General features: G+C 39.2%; 1 protein-coding gene across 1 annotated transcript in view; it reads left to right on the forward strand.

The window, feature by feature from the left end:
* The window catches only part of LOC126354544 (WW domain-binding protein 11), a 79368-nt gene extending 52244 nt beyond the window's left edge, over nucleotides 1–27124 (forward strand). Inside the window, exons 6-9 of the mRNA XM_050004276.1 lie at nucleotides 8241–8640; nucleotides 18516–18807; nucleotides 22519–22616; nucleotides 26751–27124. Of these exons, the coding sequence (XP_049860233.1) occupies nucleotides 8241–8640; nucleotides 18516–18807; nucleotides 22519–22616; nucleotides 26751–26857 (897 nt within the window). The 3' untranslated portion in view covers nucleotides 26858–27124. The remainder of the gene's footprint in view (nucleotides 1–8240; nucleotides 8641–18515; nucleotides 18808–22518; nucleotides 22617–26750) is intronic.
* Nucleotides 27125–27997: the final 873 nt, after the last annotated feature.

A 27997-nucleotide genomic window follows, 5' to 3' on the forward strand; every position in this document is an offset into this window, starting at 1 on the left:
TTATTCCACTAGCTCAACACAAGCATAGGAAGATAGGAGGGGTTTCCAGAAAAAGTAGTTGGCCATCTAAAGCAGCCAGCATGTACAATGAAGGAGGGATGTCACCTAGCATCAGCCAAAATCAAATACGGCATGCAGTGGCAACTTGATAAACTAGAGGAACTCAGTTTAGAAATTTTTAGTAAAATGTAAAAGACACACAAAAGAAATTACCTTTGACACCTGTTGGTGGATTAAAATTGTGTGCCAGACTGAACTCGAAGTTCGGATCTTTGCCTTCCACAATATCCTTTCTTTCAGGAGTGCTAGTCTTGCAAGTTTTGCAGGAGAGCTTCTGTGAAGTTTGGAAGGTAGGAGATGAGGTACTGGCAGAAGTAAAGTTGTGACGATGGGTCGTGAGTTGTGCTGGTGTATCTCAGTTGGAAGAACACTTGGGTGTGGAAGGCGGCAGAACACTTGGGTGTGGAAGGCAAAGGTCCCAAGTTGGAGCCTCAGTCCGGAACACAGTTTTAATCTGCCAACAAGTGTCAAAATTACATACTTTCGTGTGTAAGAATCAGACAAGTTCAGAACAATTTGAGAATCAGTGGTGACTAGCCGACTTGCCAAAAGTGTCAACAGTGAGTCATCAGAGAACAACAGGCAGATAAAAAGAAGGATAACAGACAGTGGACATGGCATGTCAGAATAGTAAGTCTAGAAAGCAAACAGAGATCTAAAATTGAGTTTATAAGACATAGCAAACTCAGAACCAAGATAATGATGTATTGTGAGATTAGTACTGTAGTGCACAGAAATTGTAACTGATTGTGATGCCATAGTGCTCCCAGCTTGAAAGGGACACAGCAGCTGCTGATAGACTGGCTCAGTGAGTGGGTCCATGCGGCAGTCCTAGCAGTGGCGACCCGCATCAACCACACAATGCGCGGCCACGCTGTCTAGTGACTATCATCGTTTTCCATATCACCTGTACTGGGGCGGGACACCTAAAAATTTTTATACTGTAAGAATACACTGAAAGAAACACAGTGTGCAAATGTTAGCTGCAAAGATAAACTGCAGGTATTTAAAAAAAAAAGAATGTTGAAATTTGCTGAATTTGTAGCTCGCCAGGTGGCTGGAGACATTATACCACTGCTATAATTGTAGCAGCGCTTCCACAACACTGAGGGCACATGAAATTGGTTAACAACACATTGGTAAATACATAACACAGCACAACATGATCATAATTTGTATAACATTTCAGTTTCTGTTGATAGTATCTCCAAGACAATTGTTCACAGTTACTATTTGCTCAATTTGCAACCCATTTAATGTCCATAATAATTAGCAGTTGCCTTTGCGATATCACTAAGTGTTAGTAACGGAGACAAAACTGAAATAATTTTCTTTATGATTTCTTGGTATATGCTTTCTAGTAACATATGTCTTTGTGCTGCTTCCAGACTTTCATTGTAGTGTGGAATCCAATTAATGTTTCCAACCTGACAAAAATGAAATATGAAGAGTGTGGTATGGATATGCAATCGAAACCACTTATTGCTCTTGTAAACCTGTGTATGTATTATATCCAAGCACATCAAAAAAAGGTTTTGCATCAGCTTGGTTCCATCCTCTTGCATTGATGTATGCCTGCATTTTTCATGGCATACTATCCACAAGTTCAACAAGGCACTGTTGGTCCAGATTGTCCCACTCCTCAATGGCGATTCAGTGTAGATCCCTCAGAGTGGTTGATGGGTCACATCATCCATAAACAACACTTTTCAATCTATCCCAGACATGTTCGATATGGTTCATGTCTGGAGAACTTGCGGCCACTCTAGTCGAGCAATGTCGTTATCTTGAAGTAAGTCATCACAAGATGTGCATGTGCGAATTGTCATCCATGAAGGTGAATGCATCGCCGATATGCTGCCAATATGGTTGCACTATCAGTTGGAGGATGGCATTCATGTATCGTACAGCCGTTATGGCACCTTCCATGACCACCAGCTGCATACGTCGGCCCCACATAACGCCACCACAAAACAGCAGGGAACCTCCACCTCACTGCACCTCCACTGTGTCTGTGATACAACACACACCGTGAACGTCTATTTTCAGGAGTTCTGGGAACTAAACTTTTTTTGATGTGTGTATTATCATAGGGCATTCATTCCAGTGATGTCACATTTCATTAGAAATTGTGGAAACATAGACAAAACAGGAAATGACTCAGATGATGATTGTTGTGCCCAGTCCAGAAGAAAAATGGAGTGTCTTCCAAGCCCAAAGAAAACATACACAGTAATAGTTTTTAGTAAGAAAGAAAAGTCTTAAATTTCTTTTGTGAAAGAAAATAGGGAGAAAATGCTTAAATTCAAGCAGTGTGCAAAGCCACATTCGTTTTATAAAATATGAACATGAATTGTGCATATGGAAGAAGATTCACATGATGTACGAAATATGCATCAAAATAAAACTCTCAAAAGTGTCAAAGTAAAACTATTTGAAAGATTCAGAACTACTCAAGATAGTCAGTGCACTGTTTCCGAGGGAGCTCTAAAAGACTGGACACTCCGAAGTTCAAGTGAGATGAACATTACTGATTTCAAAGCCTCTTAGACCTGGTTAAACAGATTCAGGAAATTATAAGGGAAAGGTAGTCCCAAAATTATTAAGTTTACTTTGAGTAAAGATGTCATTAATATGTAATATTATAGAGAAATTCGTAACGGACGTAAAGACAAAGCTTCTTGTTACCTCTCAAAAACTGTGTATAAAGCCAGTCAGATTTCTTGCCAGTTGCACTTTATCGTTTTGAGTGAAAAACAAACAAGAGTCACTCGCGCACTCAATGGGTGCTATGACTCGTTCATATACCGTATTTACCCAATTATAAGATGAGGTTTATTCCCAAATTCATCATTCAAAAAAAAAAAAAGTCGCCTTATATTCCAAGATTAAACTATTGTTGTGGAGGTCAACATTTTTATGTTGTTTAAGAAGAGTCTATAGGGTCATCTTACACCAATAAACGAAGCATTGCCTATTGAGGTTACATGCAGCTTTATTCAGAAACATTCTGAAGGACACTTGTGGGCAAATGATACTCACTCACATATAGCTCAAGATCTCCCAACAGCCCAAAGTACTCACTACTGTATCAATGCTGCTCAAACAATCACATGGCACTAGTACAAATGATATGCAAGCAGCTATGAACTAGCCACTACAACAGTCTACTGATCTGCTTAAAATTTAACAATTTTGTGAACCACAGGAGGAAACATCGTTAAATTCTGTCACCTTACATACTATTCTTGTGGTACTTGAACTGGTTCACAATAAAAGTTCTAATACATTTGTGGATACCAAATACAAAAATTAATCCTGCTTATTAAGTAAAGGGAACATTCAAAAGTGAAAATGTTGTCCTGCAGCCAGCATTACTTGGCACTACAACCAGACCAATATTTGAGTATGAGAGACAGTAATGATTTACTAGTGGGTTGCAAATGAGAAATTCGCTCGCTGTTCATGTATTAGAATGCCAGGTAAAAATGTTACCAGCTTTTTACTAGCCTTAGATATGATGGTGAAATTCAGATGAAACAAAGAGGAAAATTAATTCAGAGTGAAATGTCTAACAAACAAAATAAATCATACTAAACTGATTGTAATTGAAATCGTGACAATAAATCACAACACAAGACTTGCCACAGATATAAGTAGATCACGACCATGGGATGAGCGAAAATTTGAGAATCAAACTGTCTCATGACTGCACTCTTTAATTTATGTCCTAGTAGCTGTTGTTACACTTGATACTGCAGGCAATGTTTCACAGTTGTTCAAGTGCAATAGTACAGAAAGGGTGAAGGAGAACAATGAAATCAGAATGGCTGAGAACTAGAATGAGTGCAGGCAGAGGAGTAGAGAGTGGGCAGCAGATTATGTTATATTGCCAACCATGGGAATCTGTTCCACATACTTCGGCTTTTTAGGAACACGTTCTGTGTTTAAACTATAGTTTGAATCTGTTTGTCACTGGAATTGAACTTACTTAAAAATTGAACAAAAACTCAATAGTAGTTTTCACTTCTGCAGGAGATACTAAAAGTGCAGATAGGGACCAGTGGCGTACTGAGTTCTCTGTGGTGCAATGTTGTATGGCAGGATAAAAGGGGTTGTGTCCACTGCTGACTCTATGCAGATAATGTGAGAGTGATGGGCAGACAATATCTTTTGAAAGCAACAGACATTGTAACACACTCTTATCAGTATAGATGCAAAATCCAGTAGATATCTGGAAAGAAAACAGCATGTTCTCAGGTCCCACTATAAGCATAACCTTAGAAATCGTGACATATTCAGAAGAAACAGCCAAATATTTGTGACAAGGTATGGATTCCACAGCTGTACCATTAGGGTGATGATGATTAAATATATATAGACCACAGGTGGCAGGTTAATAATCCAGAAAGGAAGAAAAGAAAACAGTCCACAAATTAATGTGAAGATTTTCGTTTTGTTTATTTAATTCTCATTGTATTATCAAAATGTCAGGTTCATCTTATACTTGGGTAAATACGGTACAACAATGTCAGTGATAAGTTTCGGAGGGGTATTGTTTCAGCAGTTTAATCTTTGTCTTCAGGAATGTCAGGGCAAACTAGGACCAAAAATTAAGAAAAAGGACTGTTGGCTTGCGAAAGTCTAATAATTAAAAATGGGAGAAAATAATGTTCATTGTTACATACTAAAAGTTTTCTTACCATTTGCAGAAAATAATTCACTGCTTCTGTTGAACACTTGGCCTGGAATAATGATACCGCTGTCTTTAGGAGGAGGACGCGATATAACTCTGATCCCACATATGCAGCAAATAGTGTGATTCAGCCTCTCGATAAAAAAAATTTCAAAAGTGTAAAGTGTTTAAATTGCCAGACAGCATAATTTCCAATACCTCTTTGTCATTTCAGGTTAATCAGCAGAACAGTGCTGTTAAAACAAAAGAAAATCTTGACTTTTAAACTATGTCAATTCGAATAAAAATCACCAGTTTTTGATTGCTATCTCTGCCATCGTTGTCAGGAGTACAAACCACTGACTGCTAGAGCTGGCTCGGTTTCCTGCTTACGTAGGTACAATTGCAGCAGCTTGCACCAATCAGAGAGGGCCAAAATGTCCTGTTATGGAAGGTGAGTTGGCAGCCCTTAGCAGCTCCGAGTCACCACAAGACTGAGTGATGTCAGGTAGCACAAGGGGCTAGTGCCACATTTGAAACAACCACTCCCGTCTCAGTGTGAAGGGCCAAGCATCCATCTTTGCTCTCTTTCAGTATCAACATATTGGGATTGCGTTATAGAGGTGGTGGCTGATGTTAAAATAAAGAGCAACAATTTTCATAGAGACAAGAAGTACACATTTAGTAAAGCATGGGGACAGGCTTTGGATATGGAAAGGGAGCGAAGATGGATGCCTGACACTCGTAAGGAGGCAGGAACGGTGATTTAACCCTTTAACTGCTCTGGACGTGTTATCACACGCACCTTTGTACCTGTCCCTGTGTGCTCTGACCGTGTTTACGCCACCAATCCTTCTACCTGGTACTCTGAACGTGACTATGCGTAGACACGTTCAGAGTAACAGGTAGAAGGACTGGTGGTGCGCATAAACACGGTCAGAGCACAAAGGGACAGGTACAAAGGTGCGCGCGATAACACGTCCAGAGCAGTTAAAGGGTTAAAATTCGCCGCGGGCCCCACACGGCATTTGACATCACTCAGTCATGCAGTGGGCCATAACTGCTATGACTGCCCAAATCACCTTCTGCACACATTGTTTCGACCCTCTCTGATTGGTGCCAGATGCTGCAAATTGTTCCTTTGTAAGCGGAAAACCATGACAGCACTGGCAGTCCGTGATTTGTACTTCTGACAACAGTGGTAAAGATAGCCATTAAAAGCTCAAGATTTTTATTCAAAACCGAGAAGATTTTATTGACACATGCCACAGATAAAGACTCAGTGGGCAAGTATTGTTAAACTTCAGTCATTTCTGCTTTCAGTTTGCATCACCAGGTTTCACGAATTTGATCAAGTATGTCTTGGTATGCAGCACAATATACGGAACAGCAGCCACGACCATTTCTTACTGCATTTCAGTTCTATCTAAATGAAACACTAGTAATTAGTGTGAAGTGCCTGAATGCATCAATTTTTCTTTTGTCAAGTGTGCCTTTTATATGGAAAATGTTTGTTTATACCATCCAATTGATACTTTGCATTTTTGTGATGAGCGCAGGACTGTTTCATTGTTGGCAAAATATACAATATTCAAAAATTATCATAAGCAATAACTGCAGTACAGGGATTGTTATAAAATAATTACTATCAACAGATTAAAGTCCATACAGGTGAAAGTTATCTGTAATGTAACATCATATGCTGCCTTGATTTTCTTATCTCTAGTAGTCACTTTTTTTATATATATATATATAAAATTCCAGGGTAGGTTTGTTGAATTGTACCAGTCCCTTGCGAGTTTGTGTATCATGTACTTTGTAAGTGTTGTGTATTTAATCCTATTCATCGTAGACTATTTTAGCAAGGCACTAATAACCTTGTAGAGGAATTCATACTATATTTTGTTTTATTTTTAAATTATATCCTGCATTGGCCGTATTAATTTTTCACTCAAATACTTACTCTTTCAAAAAGTTAATGAATTTCCTATGCTATATGAAAACTACCTCACATAAGCTGCCAGACAACTAACAAGATATTTCACTGGTGGTTACTGAACCAGTGGTGCTTGTTGCCAATACTTCCTTTTCTTCTTCTTCTTCTTCTTCATGTGCCTTATCCCGCATGGCCACAGTGTCGGCAAGGTTATTAACGAGTTTGGCGTGGTTAGTTCAAGGGGTGGCCAGATGCCCTTCCTGTCACCACCCCGGAATGATGGTGATGATGACAACACAAACACTTAGTCCCTGGGCAGAGAAAATCTCCAACCCAGGAATCGAAGTTTCCAGTGGTAGGAAAGTAGATGCTTCACAATCTCAAGCAAGGTGGCTCCTAGAAAGAAGAAATGTTTTCATTTAACTTCATTTAACTTCAAGACTTTGTTACTTTTCTCTTTTCTCAGTATACAGTCTTTGGTCTCCATCATGTTGTTTTGTTATGTAACACAGTTTGTTGTTATTTGGGCAGCTTGGAGAGTAAGTGACAGATCACAGATCCAAAGTTCTGTGGTTCATATCTGTTTCCACTTCTGGTAATATCTGTAAGTGGAAAACATATGGTTCTGAGTCCATGTTAAGCTGCACACTAGACTCGCATTCGGAAGGATGGCGGTTCAAATCCATGTCCAGCCATCCTGATTTTTTAGGTTTTCCGTGATTTCCCGAAATTGCTTCACGCAAATGCTGGGATGGTTCCTTTCGAAAGGGCACACCCGAATTTCTTCTCCATCCTTCCCTAATTCAATGGGAGCAGTGACCTCTCTGTTTGGCCCCCTCCCGAAAATCAACAAACAAACTGTGTTAAACTGTATAATATTGCCCTAAAATAACAAGACAGGTAAACGAGTTTAAAGATTAGGGGAAGGCAAGGGTGTGTACCATCTCCAGCCAGAATAACCAAACCTAGTGTCCACTTTCTATCATTTCTCCTCGTGTTATCACCATTTTTTGTTTTTACTATTCTGCAAGCAGTGCGTTTTTAGATTAGAAGTTCTTGTGTATCCTTCATGGTATTTTTTGTGTAGTTGGACAATGTAAAAATAATACTACTAACAAAAACAAAGCAATCTCTCGGGTGCGCATGTGCATTTATATGCAATGTGAAAATCGTAGCTACACAATTAAGGAAATTTTTATTTCATCCTGGGGTGAAATTCTGCATTTGTGTGCAATCTGAAACTATCTTTATTTTATCTTGGACAAAATATTGTTACAAATGAGCGTAAGATCTTGAAATTTTCAGTAAAGTGAAAGAAGTTACATGTAACATGGTTTTAACCACACACACACACACACACACACACACACACACACACACACACACACACACACAAAATCATGGTGGCACCCAAACGCATCCACACATGGATGCAGTGATACTGTCTGACGCTGCTAAGGAGGTTAGGTGGATGGACCCACGACTTTCACACTGGTGTAATGATTTAGTGAAGAAGGATTGACAGTGTAAAATACTTCACGTGTACACATTATCGTATCCCAATTTCAGATGGAAGAAGTTCATCGGAAGCGCGAGCAAGACCGTGCTGCCGATCTGAGTGCTAGATTATCTGTACTGGAGGCAGAGGAAGGAGGAGAAGAAAATTCAAAGCAGGGGAGTGGTGCACCAAAGGCCGACGTCACCGGCGCAGGTGCGCTGCCCGAAACAGGTGCCACTGACACGAGCGTGCCGCCCCCCACAGTGTCGGAGAACGCGCAGCAACCGCCACCGCCACTGGGAATGCTGCCAGTGATGTTCAGGCCGCCGCCACTGCGGCCGGGCATGCCGCCACCTATAGGGATTCGCCTCCCCCCGGGTCCACCTCCTGGCCGCCCCGGCTTACCACCTGGCCCACCACCGGGCCTGCCCCCGAGGCTCAACCTAAGGCTGCCTCCCGGTCCTCCGCCAGGTGAGTTCTGTGCTCTTCATTGTTATTGCTGAACATTGTGGTCTTGGATCTGCCAAAGACTAGTTTGCTGTAACTGTACACAGTAGTCTCAGTCCTGAGCAAGCATCTTTTAACTACAGCCTACATCCACTTGGACTTGCTTTATGCCATTTCAACCTTGGTCTCCCTCAATAATTTTAACCCCCACAACACACACACACACACACACACACACACACACACACACACACACACACACACAGGCTTCCTTGCATTACCATTGATAATTCCTGCTTCGGGTTGTGTCCTATCAGCTGATCCCTTCCCCCCCCCCCTCCCCCCCCAATCGCACCCCCCCCTCAGATTTAGTTGTAAGTTGGCACAGTGGATAGGCCTTGAAACACTGAACACAGATCAATCGAGAAAACAGGAAGAAGTTGTGGGGAACTATGGAAAAAATAAGCAAAATATACAAACTGAGTAGTTCATGCGCAAGATAGACAACATCAAGGGTAGTGCGACCTCAAGAGCGCCGTGGTCCCGTGGTTAGCGTGAGCAGCTCCGAAGCGAGAGGTCCTTGGTTCAAGTCTTCCCTCAAGTGAAAACTTTGCTTTCTTTATTTTCGCAAAGTTATGATCTGTCCGTTCATTGACATCTCTGTTCACTGTAATAAGTTTAGTGTCTGTGTTTTGCGACCGCACTGCAAAACCGTGCGAGTAGTAGACGAAAGGACGTGCCTCTCCAATGGGAACTGAAAACATTTGATCGCGCAGCGTCATAGGTCAACCTATTCCTCCACAGAAAAAGATGTCTAATATATTCTATATGACACTGGTGACGGCATGTGCATCACATGACAGGATTATGTTATCGACCCACCTAACTTGTACACTTGGCGAATGGGTAAAAAGATTTCTCTACCTTGCCCGATTTAGGTTTTTTTGTGGATGTGATAATCACTTCCAAAAAAGTGATGAAAACCTAAGAGTTTGTCACATAAACTGCAACAAATGAATGCAACAGTTTCACAGTCGCACAGTTTTCCCTGTGCTCTGTCAAAACATATGTTTTTAACGTATTCAGATTTTTCTGTGTGTAGATTGTCAAATCTTGCATATGTCCAAGCAAATCTGAACATGTCCTGGAATGTTGGAGAGAGAAGTTGATTGTGTGTGTGTGCCTGAACTTTGATAATTGACACACGATCACGTAAACAATACTGCTCTGTGTACCTGTGCATGCAGCTTCAGAAAATAATTGTCTGAAAATAAATAATTAAACTGTTTACTCGAAGGAAGACTTGAACCGAGGACCTCTAGTTCCGCAGCTGCTCACGCTAACCGCGGGACCATGGCGCTTCTGAGCTCACGCTCTCCTTGATATTACCTATCTTCCGCATGGACTACTCAGTTTGTATATTTTGCTTTTTTTTTTTTTCTCATAGTTTTACACAACTTCTTCCTGTTTTCTCGATTGATTTGTGTTCAGTTTTTCAAGGCCTATCCACTGTGCCAACTTATAACTAAATCTGAGGGGGGGGGGGGGTGATGGGGAGGTTCCCTTGTTAGTAGTTGTTTGATCTACCCAATTAATTTAGTACCTCCTCATTAGTTACGTGTCTTCAGCATTCTTCTGTAGCACCACATTTCAAAAGCTTTTATTCTCATCTAGTCATAACTTTTGTACAAGGCTACACCCTAGACAGATACCGTCAGAAAAGACTTCCCAACACTTGAATTTATATTCAGTGTTAAAACATTCCTCTGTTTCAGAAATCCTTTCTTGCTATTGCCATTTTACATTTTATATCCTCACTAGTTCAGGCATCATCAGTTATTTTGCTGTCCAAATAGCAGAACTTCTCGACTAATTTTAAGGTTTCATTTCTTGATCTAATTCCCTCAGCATTACTTCATTCAATTTGACTATATTCAATCACCTTTGTTTTACTTTAGTTGATGTTCATCTTTAGGGACAACCAGGAAATCTGTGAAAAAAAAAAAAACGATTTTTCATACAGGAAAAACCCAGACTTTTTTAGAATTCCAAGAATCTTTCATTGTTTTCATTTTCAGCTAAATTTTGAATGTTGATCGATAAGAACTGATACTCTAATGAAAAGTTATACTTTAGCCCACTACTGCAGCAGTATTAGAAAATGCACCACTTACAACAACAAAACACAAGTGGCCACACGAGAGTCGTTCATTTCAAACCGACACAGAAAAGCACAATTTTCAACCTGACCCTCTTCGATTTTCATAAAATTTGGTGTGTTTATTGCACACGACAAGGGAATGAAAAATACCAAATTACAGAATTTAGCACAAGTAAGACAAAGAGTAATGGCCACTCAAAGTCCCAAAAATGTGTGGAAAATTTGACAAACACTGCTGACAAAAATGGCTGTATCTTCTGTTCTAATAAAGATAGAACAGTGAATCATGTAATTTTGGAGAGGTCAGAAGCAGGCTTTCCGATGGTATGCAATTTTGTCATATTCAAAGAATGTACACAATTAAGGCCAGTGACCTTGACTTTTGACCTTGAATATCACAAAACATATCACCTTCAAAACTGATGAAAAAGTTATATTTGCTTCTTCTTCTTACACTATACAATGTAGTAAAAAATCAGGTTAGGATGTCAATGAGATTAGGAGATATATAGTAAGAGGTACAGCAACATGTTGCATTAATGCAAAATAAATTGTTTTCAGATACTAACAATATGACACAAAGCACTGAAAAAACAAGTTTATTATTAAAAAGCTGATGTTATAACAGTGCACAGTAAGGTAACAATGTAGGCAGTCCATTGTCAAACTATCAAATATTGGATTGCAGTGTGGCTGCTACGTGCAGACAGGTAGTTGCTGCAAAATACATAGTGCGTTGAAATTATACACAAATTTGAGATCGTGTATGGCTATAATCTATTCAGGGAACATGGACACAACAGATACAAGAAAAATCTATGTAAAGTGCAAATGTGGATGGTTGATATGATCGGTGTCATAATGACTAACTACAAAATATGTGATAAATGTAGAAAAAAAATTATGTCAGGTACATGGTCTGTGGCTGTTCCAACAACATTGAAACGAGTGGAAACCACAAACCTGCATAGCTCCTCAGGCGAGTCAGACACATCTGTAGCCTGAAAAATTGCTTTAGATGCATTAAGTGATAGTTTGGTACCTCTTGGCAAGTTCCCACTGGAGAAGAAGAGACTGGGAGAGAAAATATGCACAGAAAAAGTTCAAGCAGGTGTCAGCAGTATTCCGAAGTAAATACGTACCTAGTGTGGAAGAAAATGCAGATCGTGAAACAAATGTTGAATCTGAAATGATGATGCAAGTGAAAGAGAGATTCGGTACTAACACCAGAAGCAGTAAGAAGGTCTAAATTCTGACACTTCTTCCAAAAAGTTGGAGCATTCAAAGGATTGAAAATGAATTTTGGAGCCTCTAACTACTTAGTGAGAAAATCAAACCAATTAGTCAAAGAATGTAATATCTTAGTGGCTTCCAAGTCCAAGACCTAAATGTATCTTAAGTGAACAAACTGTGAATGGTATCATAGAATTCTACAACAGAGACAATACAGGCCACTGTTTGCCTAGGAAGAAGGATATTGTTTTTGTCGAGGAAAATGATTCCAGGATTCATAAAGGAAGCGACTGTTGTTAGGAAAACCGCAATGGACTGTATCAAGCATTCAAAGGCGGACACCCAGGACCGAAAACAGGATTATCAAAATTCCACCAGTTGTGACCCAACTGTGTTTTGGCTGGTGCAGCTGCCACCCATAGTGTGTGGGTTCAAAGTATTCACAAAAATGTGAAGCTCCTGTTGAAAGGTTCCAGATTAAAAGAGTTGGCACATAATGCAGACTGTCAACATAGCACTTACAAAACACTGCCTTGGTTGGATTTGTAATCCTGCACAGCCAAAATGCTCTAGTCCTCATATGAAAATTGACCAGGTACACATTCTGTGATGACACACCTGCAAGAGTTGTTTGATGAAAATGGAATTGATGACAAACTTGTAAACTGTGGACATGTGTAGGTAGAACAAGCTCTCCAGATATGTGTATTGTATGTGGAAGACTTCTTGGAAAACCTTGTAGACAAATTAAAAAAGCTTTTGTTGCATTTCTTGATAGCCACCCGACAGTCTGAATTTCTACAACATCCGAAAGAGACACTTGGTAACAATGAATACATTGCAATATGTGATTTTACAGAAAATTATGCATTTGTCCTGTATGATGAGGTGCATGGGTTTTCATCCATTTGTTTTTTTATTATAGACATACAGGAAAGCGTGGTGCAATTGATCACATTTCCTTTGTTATAATATCAGAATGCTTTAAACATGTCTTTTGGTTGTACCCATCTGTGATTCAGCATCTCTGCCATATGGTGAGTAGCGACTTTCCTTTTCATATGTTACATTACATCCTCGATTTTCCATTGCTTGATTAGTGTATGACTTTATATATTATAAATGCTTCCTATTGGCCTGTTGACTGTAATAACTTACTGTGCTATATTATACAACCACATTTTTAACAATAACTATGTGAACGAGTGACAGTTACTCTTGCCTTACTTGTGCCAAAATTCTGCGATTTGGTCATGCGCAGTGAACACAGCAAATTTTACAAAAATGGAATGACTCATATGTGACATTGCTGTTGAACTGGTGATAAGAAAATGAATTGTGCCTTACATAATTAACAGGAAGCTTCGTTATAGCACAGTGGGTGCCCAAGCATGTTCCCGAGAATTAGGAGACACTGACAGTGGGTGTTTGCCTGTCCATCTGTTGAGATATATGGAGCAAGGGGGAATGGATTTAATTATCCAGATTGTGGCATGTGATGAAATGGTGTGTCACCACTTCGACCCTGCTCCTAAATGGCTAAGCATTGAGTGGCGGCCACCCAGCTCTCCTCATCCAAGAAGAAAGCCCACTCTGACCTGAAAGGTTTCTTTTTCAATGAAGAAGGACCTCTACTCCGGCACCTCCACATGTGACCAGTGGCGGATTTAAAAATTTCGCACCCTTAGGTACACCATATTATATGCAACCCCCCGCCCCCCCCCCCCCCCCCCAAAAAAAAAAAGTTTTAAATAATAACTATTACCTGATCACTTCACAATTGCCGTTTTGGGTGGGAGCGCTATGAGCTGTTTCCGTTCTCTGCTATTCATTATTCTGAAGGACACGGAGCTGTCTAGTTGCGCGCAATCAAAATGTAAGATGATTCCTGATCTGTGCTTGGTGTACGGCAGTGGAATAAAACAAACTTCATTTTGTTAACACTACTTCTGTCGAGAGAGAACAGATATGAACACAAGGAAAATAACTTTTCTTTTTGGCAGAGCGTGTAGGAGACAACAGATTTTTGTTATACATTCACTTTTAACATTTTCTTACGTGAAACTGTTGAAAATGAAAATAAAAATGTGTTGTTACAATCTCAAAATTGAAGCCGATGTTCCATACATTAGAAATTAGTACATACTTTTACAGAGATGCATTCAAAAGAAAAATCAAACTGTCGCTTTATGATCTAATAACTTGAATGTGTAGCAGATAAAAACAAGCCACGATCGGTATTAATACACGATAGGAAAGTGTAAGAAATGAAAATGAAATAGAGATTTCAGTGCATGACCTAATAACTAAATACAGACGAACAAACACATAACTGTGTTTGCTATTACATAATTTTACAGACTAGTGTGGAAAAATCAAATTTGCTTTATAATCTAATAGTTAATGTGTAAAGAATTGGGTGTATGTAGCTAGATGCTGTATAATAAGTGTACACAATACCTTTAATCCATGTAAAGGCTGAACAGTTTTGTACTGCAGCTACTGCTCTCACCATAGCTCTTTCTAACGGATTAGCAAAGCCTTTACGTAACTATAACATTTCAGCAGACACCTACTATACGCATCTGTTGTAACATACTACAGTATTAGAATGACTTGCCTGTACAGTGCCAAGCGGCCTGGGTCATTCGGGTATTGTTTAGCATTGTCGGGCACCTTCAGTCATGTCTGCACGTAAATGAGGTTTAGTTCTGCGTTCTGCCATCAGCAAGTGTAAAATAAACACACAATACGTAGTTTGTAAATCCAATGAAAGTGCTCTAAGTCATAATACAAATCACATTATAATCTTAAATTTTTAAAACCAATATGAATAAATGAACAAAGTCACTAGTCAGGAAAGTTTGTGTCTGGCTTTGATGGCAGAAAACTCGTTGATCATATCTTCATAGTCAGATGGTTATCAGTTAGGAGGTCGGCTTCGATGGGAAGAATGGACAAGGCGTTCAATCTCTCGTCAGACAGTGTAGAACATAGGTACAATTTCAGTCTTTTAAGAGCCAAAAATGAGTGCTCTGCTGAACAATTTATAAGTGCCATACATAGAAATATTCTAAGAACAATGTGAACATTCGGAAACATGAACTGGTAATGTATATTCCTGCGATAACTATAACATTTTAGTAGACACCTAGAATACGCATCCGGTCAAACCGTGTGCTATAGCTTCCCTTTCTCCTCACTAATATGTGTGAGGGCCTTGATAATGCCCTCCCAGTTTTCAAATAGACTTACACATGCTTCCTCTCTTCCTCCCTCACGTGTTTTTGGTAAACTTTTTACCATTTCGCTTCCTGGTTTCATGAAAGAAAGAAGTTTATCCCAGTGATGTCTAGAAGCAGACAAAAAATTATAACGGTTTTGCACTACAGTGAAAAATGAACATCCTTCAACAGCTTACAGGACTTTTAGTATGGCCTCAGCTAAGTTTTCAGACTTAATGTCCTGGTTTTGGTAATATCAGAAGGAAACGTTCAACAGGTTCACATTCTCATTCACATATCTCAATATGAAAGATAATTGATCAATATGTGAAATGTCCTCAGCAGAATCAACTGTTATAGAAAATATTTGACCTGTTTTATTTCACTTAAGATAATTTTTATTCATCCAGAAAAAAAGTTCTATTATTTCATCACAGATTGTTGAAGAAAGATAACTTGTATGTCCCTGCCCTGGATTTCCATATAGTTCAGAAAAGGATCAAACTTGGCTATAAGATCAAGAGACACATAAATTGATCATTGTGTAATGAATAGAATCATTCAACGTGTCACTTAGGGGAAGTCCACGACATGTTAGCATCTTCACTGCTGCAAACACCCTTTTCAACACACTGCACCAGTACATTTTTTCTGTCACAACATATGACTCGAAATGGTTATCTATTGCTCCAAGTGACTTTTTTCTTGTTAAGAGTGATAACTCAGAATTTTTGTTTTCAAGTGAACTCTCATGATTAGGTAAAATATTAGAAATATTTTTTCAATCTGCAATACCATTAGTAGCAGTCGCAGCCTTGCCTCCAAACGATTTACATGGTACACAAAAAACAACACCTGTGCTCCAGAAGTATACTAGAAAATCGTGCAAAGCTGATTCACCATTTAAAAGTTTACAGTAAAATATCTGGTTTTTCCTATTGATCTTCATAAATTAGAAAAATTACCATTACAATTTTGATTAATGCCATGTTGTAAGAGAATGTCGATTGTTGAGTCATCAACACACCATTCTGCAGTATCACCACTAACGAGGTTATTTCTTTTTGTAATGTCTGACTCAATACTTACTTTTTTTGTGAAACTTCAAATCGGGAACAATTTGCTTTTCTTCATTTTTAGCTTTTGTTTCGTCTGTATTTACTTCTTTTACAACAGCTGCAGTGCCAGAAATATACCATCCCTACTACTTGAACTCAAAGTTAAACTAGCAACATTTTTTACAAAAAAGTTTATCTACTCTGCAAAGCATTTTTAGAACATTGGCTTCTCATTTTCGCCTTTCCTTCGATAATTTCTGAAATGCTGCCCCACTTAATTTTACACGCTTGCTTTTTTCTCTGTTATTCATGATAAGGCACTTACAAAATTGTCAAACAACAGTCGAAACAAAAGGAAAAATTTTGTGAAAGGAAAGAAAGACTATGTCCAGTTCCAATCGTATTACACCGCACACGAGCACAAAGCTTTTTACTTTAAATGTGGCACACGAGCACAAAGATTTTTCCTTTAAACACGGAGCAAAGAACTGACCAACTCAGATTACTCAACGTAACTGTGCTGTGAGAGAACGACAATGCAGAATAATTTAATTTCATTGTCGCCTGTTTCTCTGTTGTCAGTAAACAGTAGAGGCACTCCTGCTGGCTGAAATTCGTCCCGTAAAGAAAACGAGACAGTCCCTTTTTTGAATTCTGTTTCCCACATCACTGGAAATTTAGCTGGGACACAAATATGTTCTGAATATTCTTGACACTGTCTTTCTCATTCAAAAAGCATATAATTTTTGCAATTTCTTGCAGTGAGGTGTGCTGGATCGACTCTTATCCCACTTATTCTTATAACATTTTAGGGGTATCTGTGAGCAGAGAAGACAGGCTACAAAATTTAAGTAATCTTGTTAGCCGTTGACATTGTCTGTTGTCATTTGTGTGATCACTGCTGTAATGTTTACATGCAAATGTACCCTTTGTTCCGACATAAAATAAAAATAACCTTTTCTCGGAGAAATTAAGCATAGTTAAGAAATTTAATGTAAAAATGCCATGTTGTACTATTCGATTGCACAGAGTGTGAATTTTGATATCATGCAGGCTGCAGCACAATAAATGAGACAAACAAAAGTTGGTTTCTTCTATTTTTTTGCCAAAAAGTAACTAAGTAAACAAATAAATAAAATGTTTAAACTGTTGTGAAGTTTATTTCTCACATTATTAGATATTCTGCTTACATTCTTTTCCTATAAACGTGTGTTTAAAAATGTAAAACAATCCCAGTATCAACATGTTTTGTTAAACGCGTGTCATTAAATCAATGCTCAGATATTGAAGACCATAAAGCTTTCACATTAATTACAGTAATGGACGGTTGACTTGATACTTTGCTGTAATTTCTACAAGAAATTTAAATAGAGCCTGGTTTTACATACTGAGGCCCACACATGTAGCAGTATTTAAGAAACTGCTGATTAATTTATCACAGGTTTTCAGGGATTCTGATATTTTTACGGGGAAATATGGTAGGGTTAAGTAGAAGCCAACAACTTTCTCGGAATAATAATGTTTCAAACATTGTATTGTAGATTGCCGTTCTGATAGCTTACTTCAAAATATTTTGAATAATTATGAGCATGATACCAGACAAGCATGATACCAGACAGAAACCCAATGTTAAATTTCCATTGAACTAGCAAGTTGTTTAACAATATTAAAAGTTTTTGTTGTTTGTAAGTGCAGTTATTTTAAAACGTAAAAGGTTAAAATGAGTACAGAGCATAAAATGCTGCCCTCCCTTAAGCTGCCAGCCTTAGGCCTGGCTACTGGGCATATATGTAAGTAAATCCGCCACTGCATGCGATTGCATATCTTCTGCCCCATGGAAAATTGGATATGTCTACAATGCAGGAGTTACTACACTGAAGCCATCCACTTCCTTTCTACATGCTGGGATCTGTGTATCAATATCAGTGGTGTGTCAATGGTGATTATGTAAAGCTGTACTCTTCAACATGAACTGTAATTGTAATATTTTTATTAAAATTTCTTTGCATAATTATAGTCTCCATTTAATTTGGGTGCATCTTATACATCTACATGTACCGCTTGGCTTGCAAAAATTTTATCACCTGCTTATTTGGACACATCAACAATATATCTCCTTTGACAGATATGGCTTTGTGTAGCAGATTTATACTCAGACATGTTGGCAAACATAATAATGCTTTCAGATCACTCTTTAATTATCACCCTGTGTGCCCCACACAGGACTGCCGCCTAGACTGCTGCGACCTCCAACAGCGCTGCCACCGCGTATGGGTTTGCCTGGCATGGCAGGGCTGCCACCACCGACAGCAGGTCAGTTGGGTGCCGTTAGTGTACCAGTATCTGCAGCTCCCCCTCCGGGAGCTCCTCCACCTGCTGTGGCTGCAACGCCCAACGTGCTCACTGCCGCACCCCAGCTGATCAACAGGGCAGGTGGGGCTGCAGGAGCACAGGGAGGTGCAGCAGATCCCAAGAAACCGCAAGGAGCGACGATCGAGGCCAAGCCACAGATCAGGTGAGACCCTCTGATATCTTCCTACTTTAAATACCACCTTGTGCTTTCCAAACTGTGAGTTAGTAACAGGAAATATATGTGATATGCATTAACACCAAGAAGCTGACATTACATTGTGAAATATCATATTTTATATTAATTTAAAGTGCTGTTCAAGTAAGACAACCACTATCATTGATAGCACAGTGACATATATTCAAATTCTGTGTGAAGCATTGACTACGTAGAAAACAAAGATTTTCAATAATCTTACAGCAAAAATTAATTTAATTATGCAAACTGTTCAAATGATATGTTGTATACTTCACATCAATGTGTTACCTAGAACTGAAAAGGACAGTGACACAGCCAGATATTAATTCAAATGGAAGTTGTAATTTATAGTGATAACTTATTGCTTCCAGTATTATGATTGCCAGACAATGAATCAAGCTACTAGGATTCTGCTTCACAAACAGCTTACATATTTGTGTAGTTAAGCATGTGTGTTCATGATAGTAAGCTACCACCATGCACAGCTACCAACTATAATGAAGATTTTGTATCACAAATTTTTGATTCCTTTAAGATTACTTTTTGCTCTTTAATTTGCTCAATTTTATTCTGTTATATCAGTCGGTTCGTGTGTAAAGGGTCTGTTAATCCAGGTTACTACCTCTCTGCAATTGCTAGACGTTTGACCAGTTGCAATGGTATTCTTTATATTGAGTACTGATTTTAGCCATTCTGCTATAATTTCGTCTTCAGTGCGTAGTTTCTTTTTCAGTCTCTTGTTTTGGTAGATTTTTTTATTTCTTGCCTCTTTAGGCAGAGAATTAGGCATTGTTTCTTCAGGGATTTGAGGCGAAAAGTTCTCTGTTGGTTCCATACAGCCAAGAAAGGACTGTAAGCTTATTTTAAGTTTTCCATTTTTTTAAAAGGGGTACCAAAATTATATTAGGAATTTGTGCCCATCAGCTATGAAATATAAACTAAATCTACAATCATTGAGATATATTTGCCAGAGATGAGATGATACATAAAAGAACCAAATTTTTCAAATGAAGTTAGTAGCTGGAAGAGCAGAGCCAGCAAGCCAAAAAGTAGGTGAATATAAATTCCACATTAATCACTTTAAAAATGCCTGTGCAATTACAAATCCTCCATTTTTAACAATTGTGTAATAAATTACCAAACTTCTTGAGCAATTTATTCGTGTGTCAACTCAATTTTAACATGTTCTATTTGACTTTAAGGAATTTTATTCATAATATTTAATTCATTACGTGGCCATTAATGCCTCCTTTAGATGGTAGCATCACCATTTTTTTTTAAATTTAAATTGACATTTCCATACTATTTCCTAATTTGGCAGCCATTTCCTGGCACCTTGGAGCGATTCTTAATTGATTTACGTCTGCTGTTTTAAGTGTGTTCTCCTTATTCTCATGGTAGAATTATTTTTACAATGAAATGAACAACCTTAGCATACGTCAATGGGGACAGATGATAATGTGTGCCCCGACCGGGACTCGAACCCGGGATCTCCTGCTTACATGGCAGATGCTTTATCCATCTGAGCCACTGAGGATACAGAGGATAGTGCGAATGTAGGGATTTATCTCTGGCACGCCTGCCGTGAAACCTACACTCTCAACGTATTGTCCCGCACTACATTCATAGCGCCCCCGCCCATTATACTCATTACTCGCGGCGCCGTTGCCGATTCCCGTAAGAGTTCAGGCACTGTTTGTGCATTCTCACAGAAGAAGAAGATGGTCTATAAGTGGGCGGTGAGCCTTATATAAACAAAGATGATGTGACTTACCAAACACGCTGGAATGTCGATAGGCACACAAACATACACACAAAATTCAAGCTTTCGCAACCAACGGTTGCTTCTTCAGGAAAGAGGGAAGGAGAGGGAAAGATGAAAGGATGTGGGTTTTAAGGAAGAGGAAAGACTTACCTTAGGGGGGGAAAGAACAGGTAAACGCGCGCGCGCGCACACACACACACACACACACACACACACACACACACACACACATATACACACACAAGCAGACATATTCAAAGGTAAATAGTTTGGGCAGAGATGTCAGTCAAGGCGGAAGTGCAGAGGCAAAGATGATGTTGAATGACAGGTGAGATATGAGTGGCGGCAACTTGAAATTAGCGGAGATTGAGGCCTGGTGGATAACGGGAAAAGACAGTGTAACACTGTGCCAAGATGTGCTGGCCGCGCACCAAGGCATGTTTAGCCACAGGGTGATCCTCATTACCAACATACACTGTCTGCCTGTGTCCATTCATGTGAATGGACAGTTTGTTGCTGGTCATTCCCACATAGAAAGCGTCACAGTGTAGGCAGGTCAGTTGGTAAATCACGTGGGTGCTTTCACACGTGGCTCTGCCTTTTATCATGTACACCTCCCGGGTTACAGGACTGGAGTAGCTGGTGGTGGGAGGGTGCATGGGACAGGTTTTACACCGGGGGTTGTTACAAGGGTAGGAGCCAGAGGGTAGGGAAAGTGGTTTGGGGATTTCATAGTGATGAACTAAGAGGTTATGAAGGTTAGGTGGACGGCGGAAAGACACTCTTGGTGGAGTGGGGAGAATTTCATGAAGGATGGATCTCATTTCAGGACAGGATTTGAGAAAGTTGTATCCCTGCTGGAGAGCCACATTCAGAGTCTGGTCCAGTCCCGGAAAGTATCCTGTCACAAGTGGGGCACTTTTGGGGTTCTTCTGTGGGAAGTTCTGGGTTTGAGGGGATGAGGAAGTGGCTCTGGTTATTTGCTTCTGTACCAGGTCGGGAGGGTAGTTGTGGGATGCGAAAGATGTTTTCAGGTTGTTGGTGTAATGGTTCAAGGATTCCGGACTGGAGCAGATTCGTTTACCACTAAGACCTAGGCTGTAGGGAAGGGACCGTTTGATGTGGAATGGGTGGCAGCTGTCATAACGGAGGTACTGTTGCTTGTTGGTGGGTTTGATGTGGACGGACGTGTGAAGCTGGTCATTGGACAGATGGAGGTCAACGTCAAGGAAAGGGACTGCGAGACATTTTGTGAGAATCATTTCCAGCTTGAAAAATTCAACCATAGCATTGCCAGAAAAATTCAACAATAGCTGCTACTGACATCGTCTTTATAGGCTCCACCTCATACCCTTGCCATATTGCGACTGTGGGGAGCTCCAGAACTTAAATCACGTTCTTCGACTGCCGTTAGGTTGAAAGGAAATCTGTCTAGCTAATTACACTACTAGTCCACATGCATCAGACTCTTCTTTTTCATGTGTTAATCCACATTTACACAGAATTTAGCTTTTATAAACTATTAGTGACATTCAGAATTTGATCTAAAAGTTGGAATTAAATTGTCACTGTTAAGTTTAGATTTGTGTGTGTCTCTCTCTCTCTGCGCACGTGTGTGTGTGTGTGTGTGTGTGTGTGTGTGTGTGTGTGTGGAGGGGGGGGGGGGAGAACAGACAATTCCCATAACAGAATCTATCACTAATCATGAGATAAGTTGTTTGATATTAGTAGTGCACCTGCAAATGATAAAGACATACACACAAGAAACAGCTTGTGCAATATCTTTTACTATTAACATGTACAAATTTCTTTGTCCTTTTCTGTAAGTGCATTAATAATTTGCTGTCAATTTCTTTCCTTATGACAATGATCTTCTCTGTAGTGTTAAAAAATACTATGTTTCCTTCTTTTAGGAACTTGAGTGCTGATGTAACCAGATTCTTACCGACAGCTCTTAGAGTTAAACGTGAAGACAAAAAGAAGAAAGAAGCCAAGGGATCAGTTGTGTCAGGTTTGTTATACTCAATTTATTGACTCAAATATCATAGCCAACAAGCCGTACTTTAATAATCCAGTGGCTTTCTTTAGTTAAGTAAACACTTGTTCAAAAGCAGATAATCTCAACATTTTCCATTATGAAACTTTCTTGACCTGCCAAAGAAAGTATGCTGTAAATAACATTTTTACATGCTCAACGAAAACATGAGTATGTTAAATTAGTTTTGTAAGAAATGTATTGTCCAATACTGGGGTGTACAAGGTCCATTCTAATTTAGACAACTCAGTATTGTAAAATCCAAACAAAGTGTTAGTGTAGTCTTCAGGAATACAAAATGCTGTTCCTCATGTTTCACCCAGTGTCAAGAGAAAATGCTGATTTGTTTCACTTTTTTTTCCAGTGGATTTTTATGTGCCCATTTGATGGAACTGTTCGAAATTAGTGTAATGTGAAATTTAGTTAAACAATATGTTAATTAACAGGGACAGCAAAACAGAAAGAATAAACAGTACTCTGCCAGTGTGACTCGGACAATATGGAGGTTGCAGGTAGACAGTGCACCATGAGATTGGACATGTTGAGCAAGGCAGATTTGACAAACAAAAGTTCCCTGGTGTAAGAAGTTGCGGAGGCCATATTATTAAATCAAGTATCATAGTTTACTTTGGGACTATTCTTCAAAGTTGCACATAAAATTCCACTTTGAAAAACATTAGTGGTTGTGGTGGTGGTGGTGATAATGACATCTATATCTTATTACCTCCCACCATGAACCATGGACCTTCCGGTTGGTGGGGAGGCTTGCGTGCCTCAGCAATACAGATAGCCGTACCGTAGGTGCTACCACAATGGAGGGGTATCTGTTGAGAGGACAGATAAACGTGTGGTTCCTGAAGAGGGGCAACAGTCTGGATGACTGACTGATCTGGCCTTGTAACACTAACCAAAACGGCCTTGCTGTGCTGGTACTGCGAACGGCTGGGGAAGCTACAGTTGTAATATTTCCCGAGGGCATACATCTTAACTGTATGATTAAAAGACGATGGTGTCCTCTTGGGTAAATTATTCCGGAGGTAAAATAGTCCCCTTTTCGGATCTCCAGGTAGGGACTACTCAGGAGGAAGTCGTTATCAGGAGAAAGAAAACTGGTGTTCTACCAATTGGAGTGTGGAATGTCAGATCCCTTAATCGTGTAGGTAGTTTAGAAAATTTAGAAAGGGTAATGGATAGATTAAAGTTAGATATAGTGGGAATTAGTGAAGTTCAGTGGCAGGAGGACCAAGACTTCTGGTCAGGTGAATACAGGATTATAAATACAAAATCAAATAGGGGTAATGCGGGAGTAGGTTTAATAATGAATAAATAAAAAAATAGGAATGCAGGTGAGCTACTACAAACAGCATAGTGAATGCATTACTGTGGCCAAGATAGATACGAAGCCCACACATACCACAGTAGTACAAGTTCATATGCCAACTAGCTCTGCTGATGACGAAGAGATTGATGAAATACAAGATGAGATAAAAGAAATTATACAGATAGTGAAGGGAGACAAAAATTTAATTGTCATGGGTGACTGGAATTCAATAGTAGGAAAAGGAAGGAAATGAAGTAGGTGAATATGGAATGGGGATAAGAAGTGAAAAAGGAAGACGCCTGGTAAAATTCTACACAGAGCATAACTTAATCATAACTAACAGTTGGTTCAAGAATCATGAAAGAAGGTTGTATACATGGAAAAGGCCTGGTTTCAGATAGATTATATAATGGTGAGACAGAGATTTAGAAACCAGGTTTTAAACTGTAAGACATTTCCAGGGGTAAGTGTGGACTCTGACCACAATTATGGTTCTGAACTGTAGATTAAAACTGAAGAAACTGCAGAAAGGTGGGAATTTAAGGAGATGGGACCTAGATAAACTGACAGAACCAGAGGTTGTTGAGAGTTTCAGGAACAGCATAAGGGAACAATTGACAGGAATGGGGGAAAGAAATACAGTAGAAGAAGAATGGGTAGCTTTGAGGGATGAAATAACAGAGGGAACAGAGGATCAAGTAGGTAAAAAGACGAGGGCTAGGAGAAATCCTTGGGTAACAGAAGATAATATTGAATTTAATTGATGAAAGGAGAAAATATAAAAATGCAGTGCATGAAGTAGGCAAAAGGGAATACAAATGTTTCAAAAATGAGATCGACAGGAAGTGCAAAATGGCTGAGCAGCGATGGCTAGATGACAAATGTAAGGATATAGAGGCAAATCTCATTAGGATAGAGACCTTTGGAGAAAAGAGAGCCACTTGTATGAATATCAAGAGCTCAGATGGAAACCCAGTTCTAAGCAAAGAAGGGAAAGCAGAAAGGTGGAGGGAGTGTATAGAGGATCAATACAAGGGCGATGTACTTGAGGACAGTATTATGGAAATGGAAGAGGATGTAGATAAAGATGAAATGGGAGATATGATACTGCATAAAGAGTTTGACAGAGCACTGAAAGACCTGAGTCAAAACAAGGGCCCTGGAGTAGACAACATTCCATTAGAACTACTGACGGTCTAGGGAGAGCCAGTCCTGACAAAACTCTACCATCTGGTGAACAAGATGTATGAGACAGGCAAAATACCCTCAGACTTCAAGAAGAATATAATAATTCCAATCCCAAAGAAAGCAGGTGTTGACAAATGTGAAAATTACCGAGCTATCAGTTTAATAAGTCACGGCTGCAAAATACTAATGCGAATTCTTTACAGACGAATGGAAAAACTAGTAGAAGCCGACCTCAGGGAAGATCAGTTTGGATTCCGTAGAAATATTGGAACACGTGAGGCAATACTGACCCAATGACTTATCTTAGAAGATAGATTAAGGAAAGGTGTAGACTTAGAGAAAGCTTTTGACAATGTTAACTGGAATACTCTCTTTCAAATTCTGCAGGTGGCAGGGGTAAAATACAGGGAGCGAAAGGCTATTTACAATTTGTACAGAAACCAGATGGCAGTTATAAGAGTCGAGGGGCAGTGGTTGGGAAGGGAGTGAGACAGGGTTGTAGCCTATCCCCGATGTTATTCAATGTGTATATTGAGCAAGCAGTAAAGGATACAAAAGAAAAATTCAGAGTTGGTATTAAAATCCATGGAGAAGAAGTAAAAACTTTGAGGTTCACCGATGACATTGTAATTCTGTCAGAGACCTGGACCTGGAAGATCAGCTGAAAGGAATGGACAGTGTCTTGAAAGGAGGATATAAGAACATGAAATGAGACACTTAATGCAATAAATGAGTTTTGCTATTTGGGGAGCAAAATAACTGATGATGGTTGAAGTAGAGAGGATATAAAATGTAGACTGGCAATGGCAAGGATAGCATTTCTGAAGAAGAGAAATTTGTTAATATCGAGTATAGATTTAAATGTCAGGGCTGAAGATTAGATGGGTAGATCACATAACTAATGAGGAGATACTGAATAGAATTGGGGAGAAGAGAAATTTCTGGTACAACTTGACTAGAAGAAGGGATCGGTTGGTAGGACATGTTCTGAGGCATGAAGGGATCACCAATTTAGTATTGGAGGGCAGCGTGGAGGGTAAAAATCGTAGAGGGAGACCAAGAGATGAATACACTAAGCAGGTTCAGAAGGGTGTAGGTTGCAGTAGGTATTGGGAGATGAAGGAGCTTGCACAGTATAGAGTAGCATGGAGAGCTGGACTGAAGACCACAACAACAACATGTCTTTATATTGCCACATTAACTATTAAAACCAGTGATAGATACTTTATTGTCTCTTGTGCAAAAACTGCCCTTTAACAGAGTTCGCTTATATGCAGGCAATGGTTTTGAAGTTTCACCAGTGGCATTGCATCTCAAGTTGTTACAATGTGAATGGCACCACATTTATCACAATTTTTCTCTATTATCTATTGTTACTTTAAGCTGTGTGTGTTATTCTTTAATGTACACATTTGACTGTTTCAACAAATGCTGTTGTGATGCTGCATGCAATGTTCCACTATTGCTAGGAATATCTGTACTTATCATTCAATAGAAAGGTATATTCAAAAAGGAAATACGTAGCTGGTTAACTTCAAGTTATAATGTTTCTAACAATTGTTAACAAACATTTCAATCTGGGCTTCCTTTTTATTTTCCAGAACCAAGGGCAGAAGCTATAGTTCCGAAACCCAACCCGGCAACGGGCCAGCAGACAAAAGATGATGCCTACATGCAGTTCATGCGTGAGATGGAAGGCCTTCTGTGAATGTGTGTGTTTATTGTTTGATAGTTATGAAACAAACACTAGGTGAATGCAATTGCTTGAATGTGGGAGAGCATTTAAGTAGGCATTAATGTCATAAACTAATAGACTGTCAAACAAGTACAAGTTTGTTTTTGTCACTATCTACCAGCAAACTAATGCAAGTAATGAAGCAAATATAGACACTATGTACAGTATCACTGTCACTACAGCTCATGTTTGTGGAAACTGATGTTAAACCAAAATATATTAAACTAATTGTGTTTCAGACTTGTTAATATTTGTTGGAATTTCAAAATAACTTCAGACAGACAGAGGTGAAAGAATTTGGTACAGAAATGAACCTTCACATTAGTAAAAACTTATGAGAAATCACTTTGAGTTTTGAGACTGTGTGCACACTTCACTTTGCAGTCTTTATCATTAATAATCATAATTATTTTATCAAAGGCTTCCTTGTGCTTAGAGCCCATCCACCATATTGTACATCATCATAAATCACACTGAAGTTTCTTGAAAACAAAACTATATGTTACAGCACTCGAATTGTTGTAGTAGTGATTGTATGCAATTCCTTAAGCCTTACATCAGTTTACCAACTGCTGGGCTTGTGGGGGGAAAAAATTATTATATATTTTAAAAGTCTCTGATAGGTCCTGCTCACCTTATTGAATTAAAAGTAGACAGCTTATTAAATTGACAATATATGTATACGAGCTTACTTCTCTATATGTGAATAAAGCAGTGGAGGAAAGGCAGTAAGTTTCACAGCAGGAATAAAAGTATACAACATAGCCCTTCTGGCTAAAACACACGTTTAATGAACGGTCAAACAAAGAGGTCCTGAATTTTGGTTAACAGTGTACAAAACTTTGGTGAAAAACTGAGAAGAAAAGTACCAATAATAAGAGAATTGAAAGAATTAGAAAATCCAGTATGGAATGTAACAATATAATGAAAACGATAGTTGCTACTCGCCATATAGCGGAGAGGATGAGTTGCAGAAAGGCACAACAAAAAGACTGTTACACAATTAGCTTTTGGCCAACAAAGCCTTTGTCAAAATTAGACAACATACACACACTCAAGCAAATGCAACTCACACACACAAGACCATAGTCTCTGGCTCCAGCTGCCAGACTG

Source organism: Schistocerca gregaria, chromosome 3, assembly GCF_023897955.1.
Source record: "Schistocerca gregaria isolate iqSchGreg1 chromosome 3, iqSchGreg1.2, whole genome shotgun sequence".
NCBI lineage: Eukaryota > Metazoa > Arthropoda > Insecta > Orthoptera > Acrididae > Schistocerca > Schistocerca gregaria.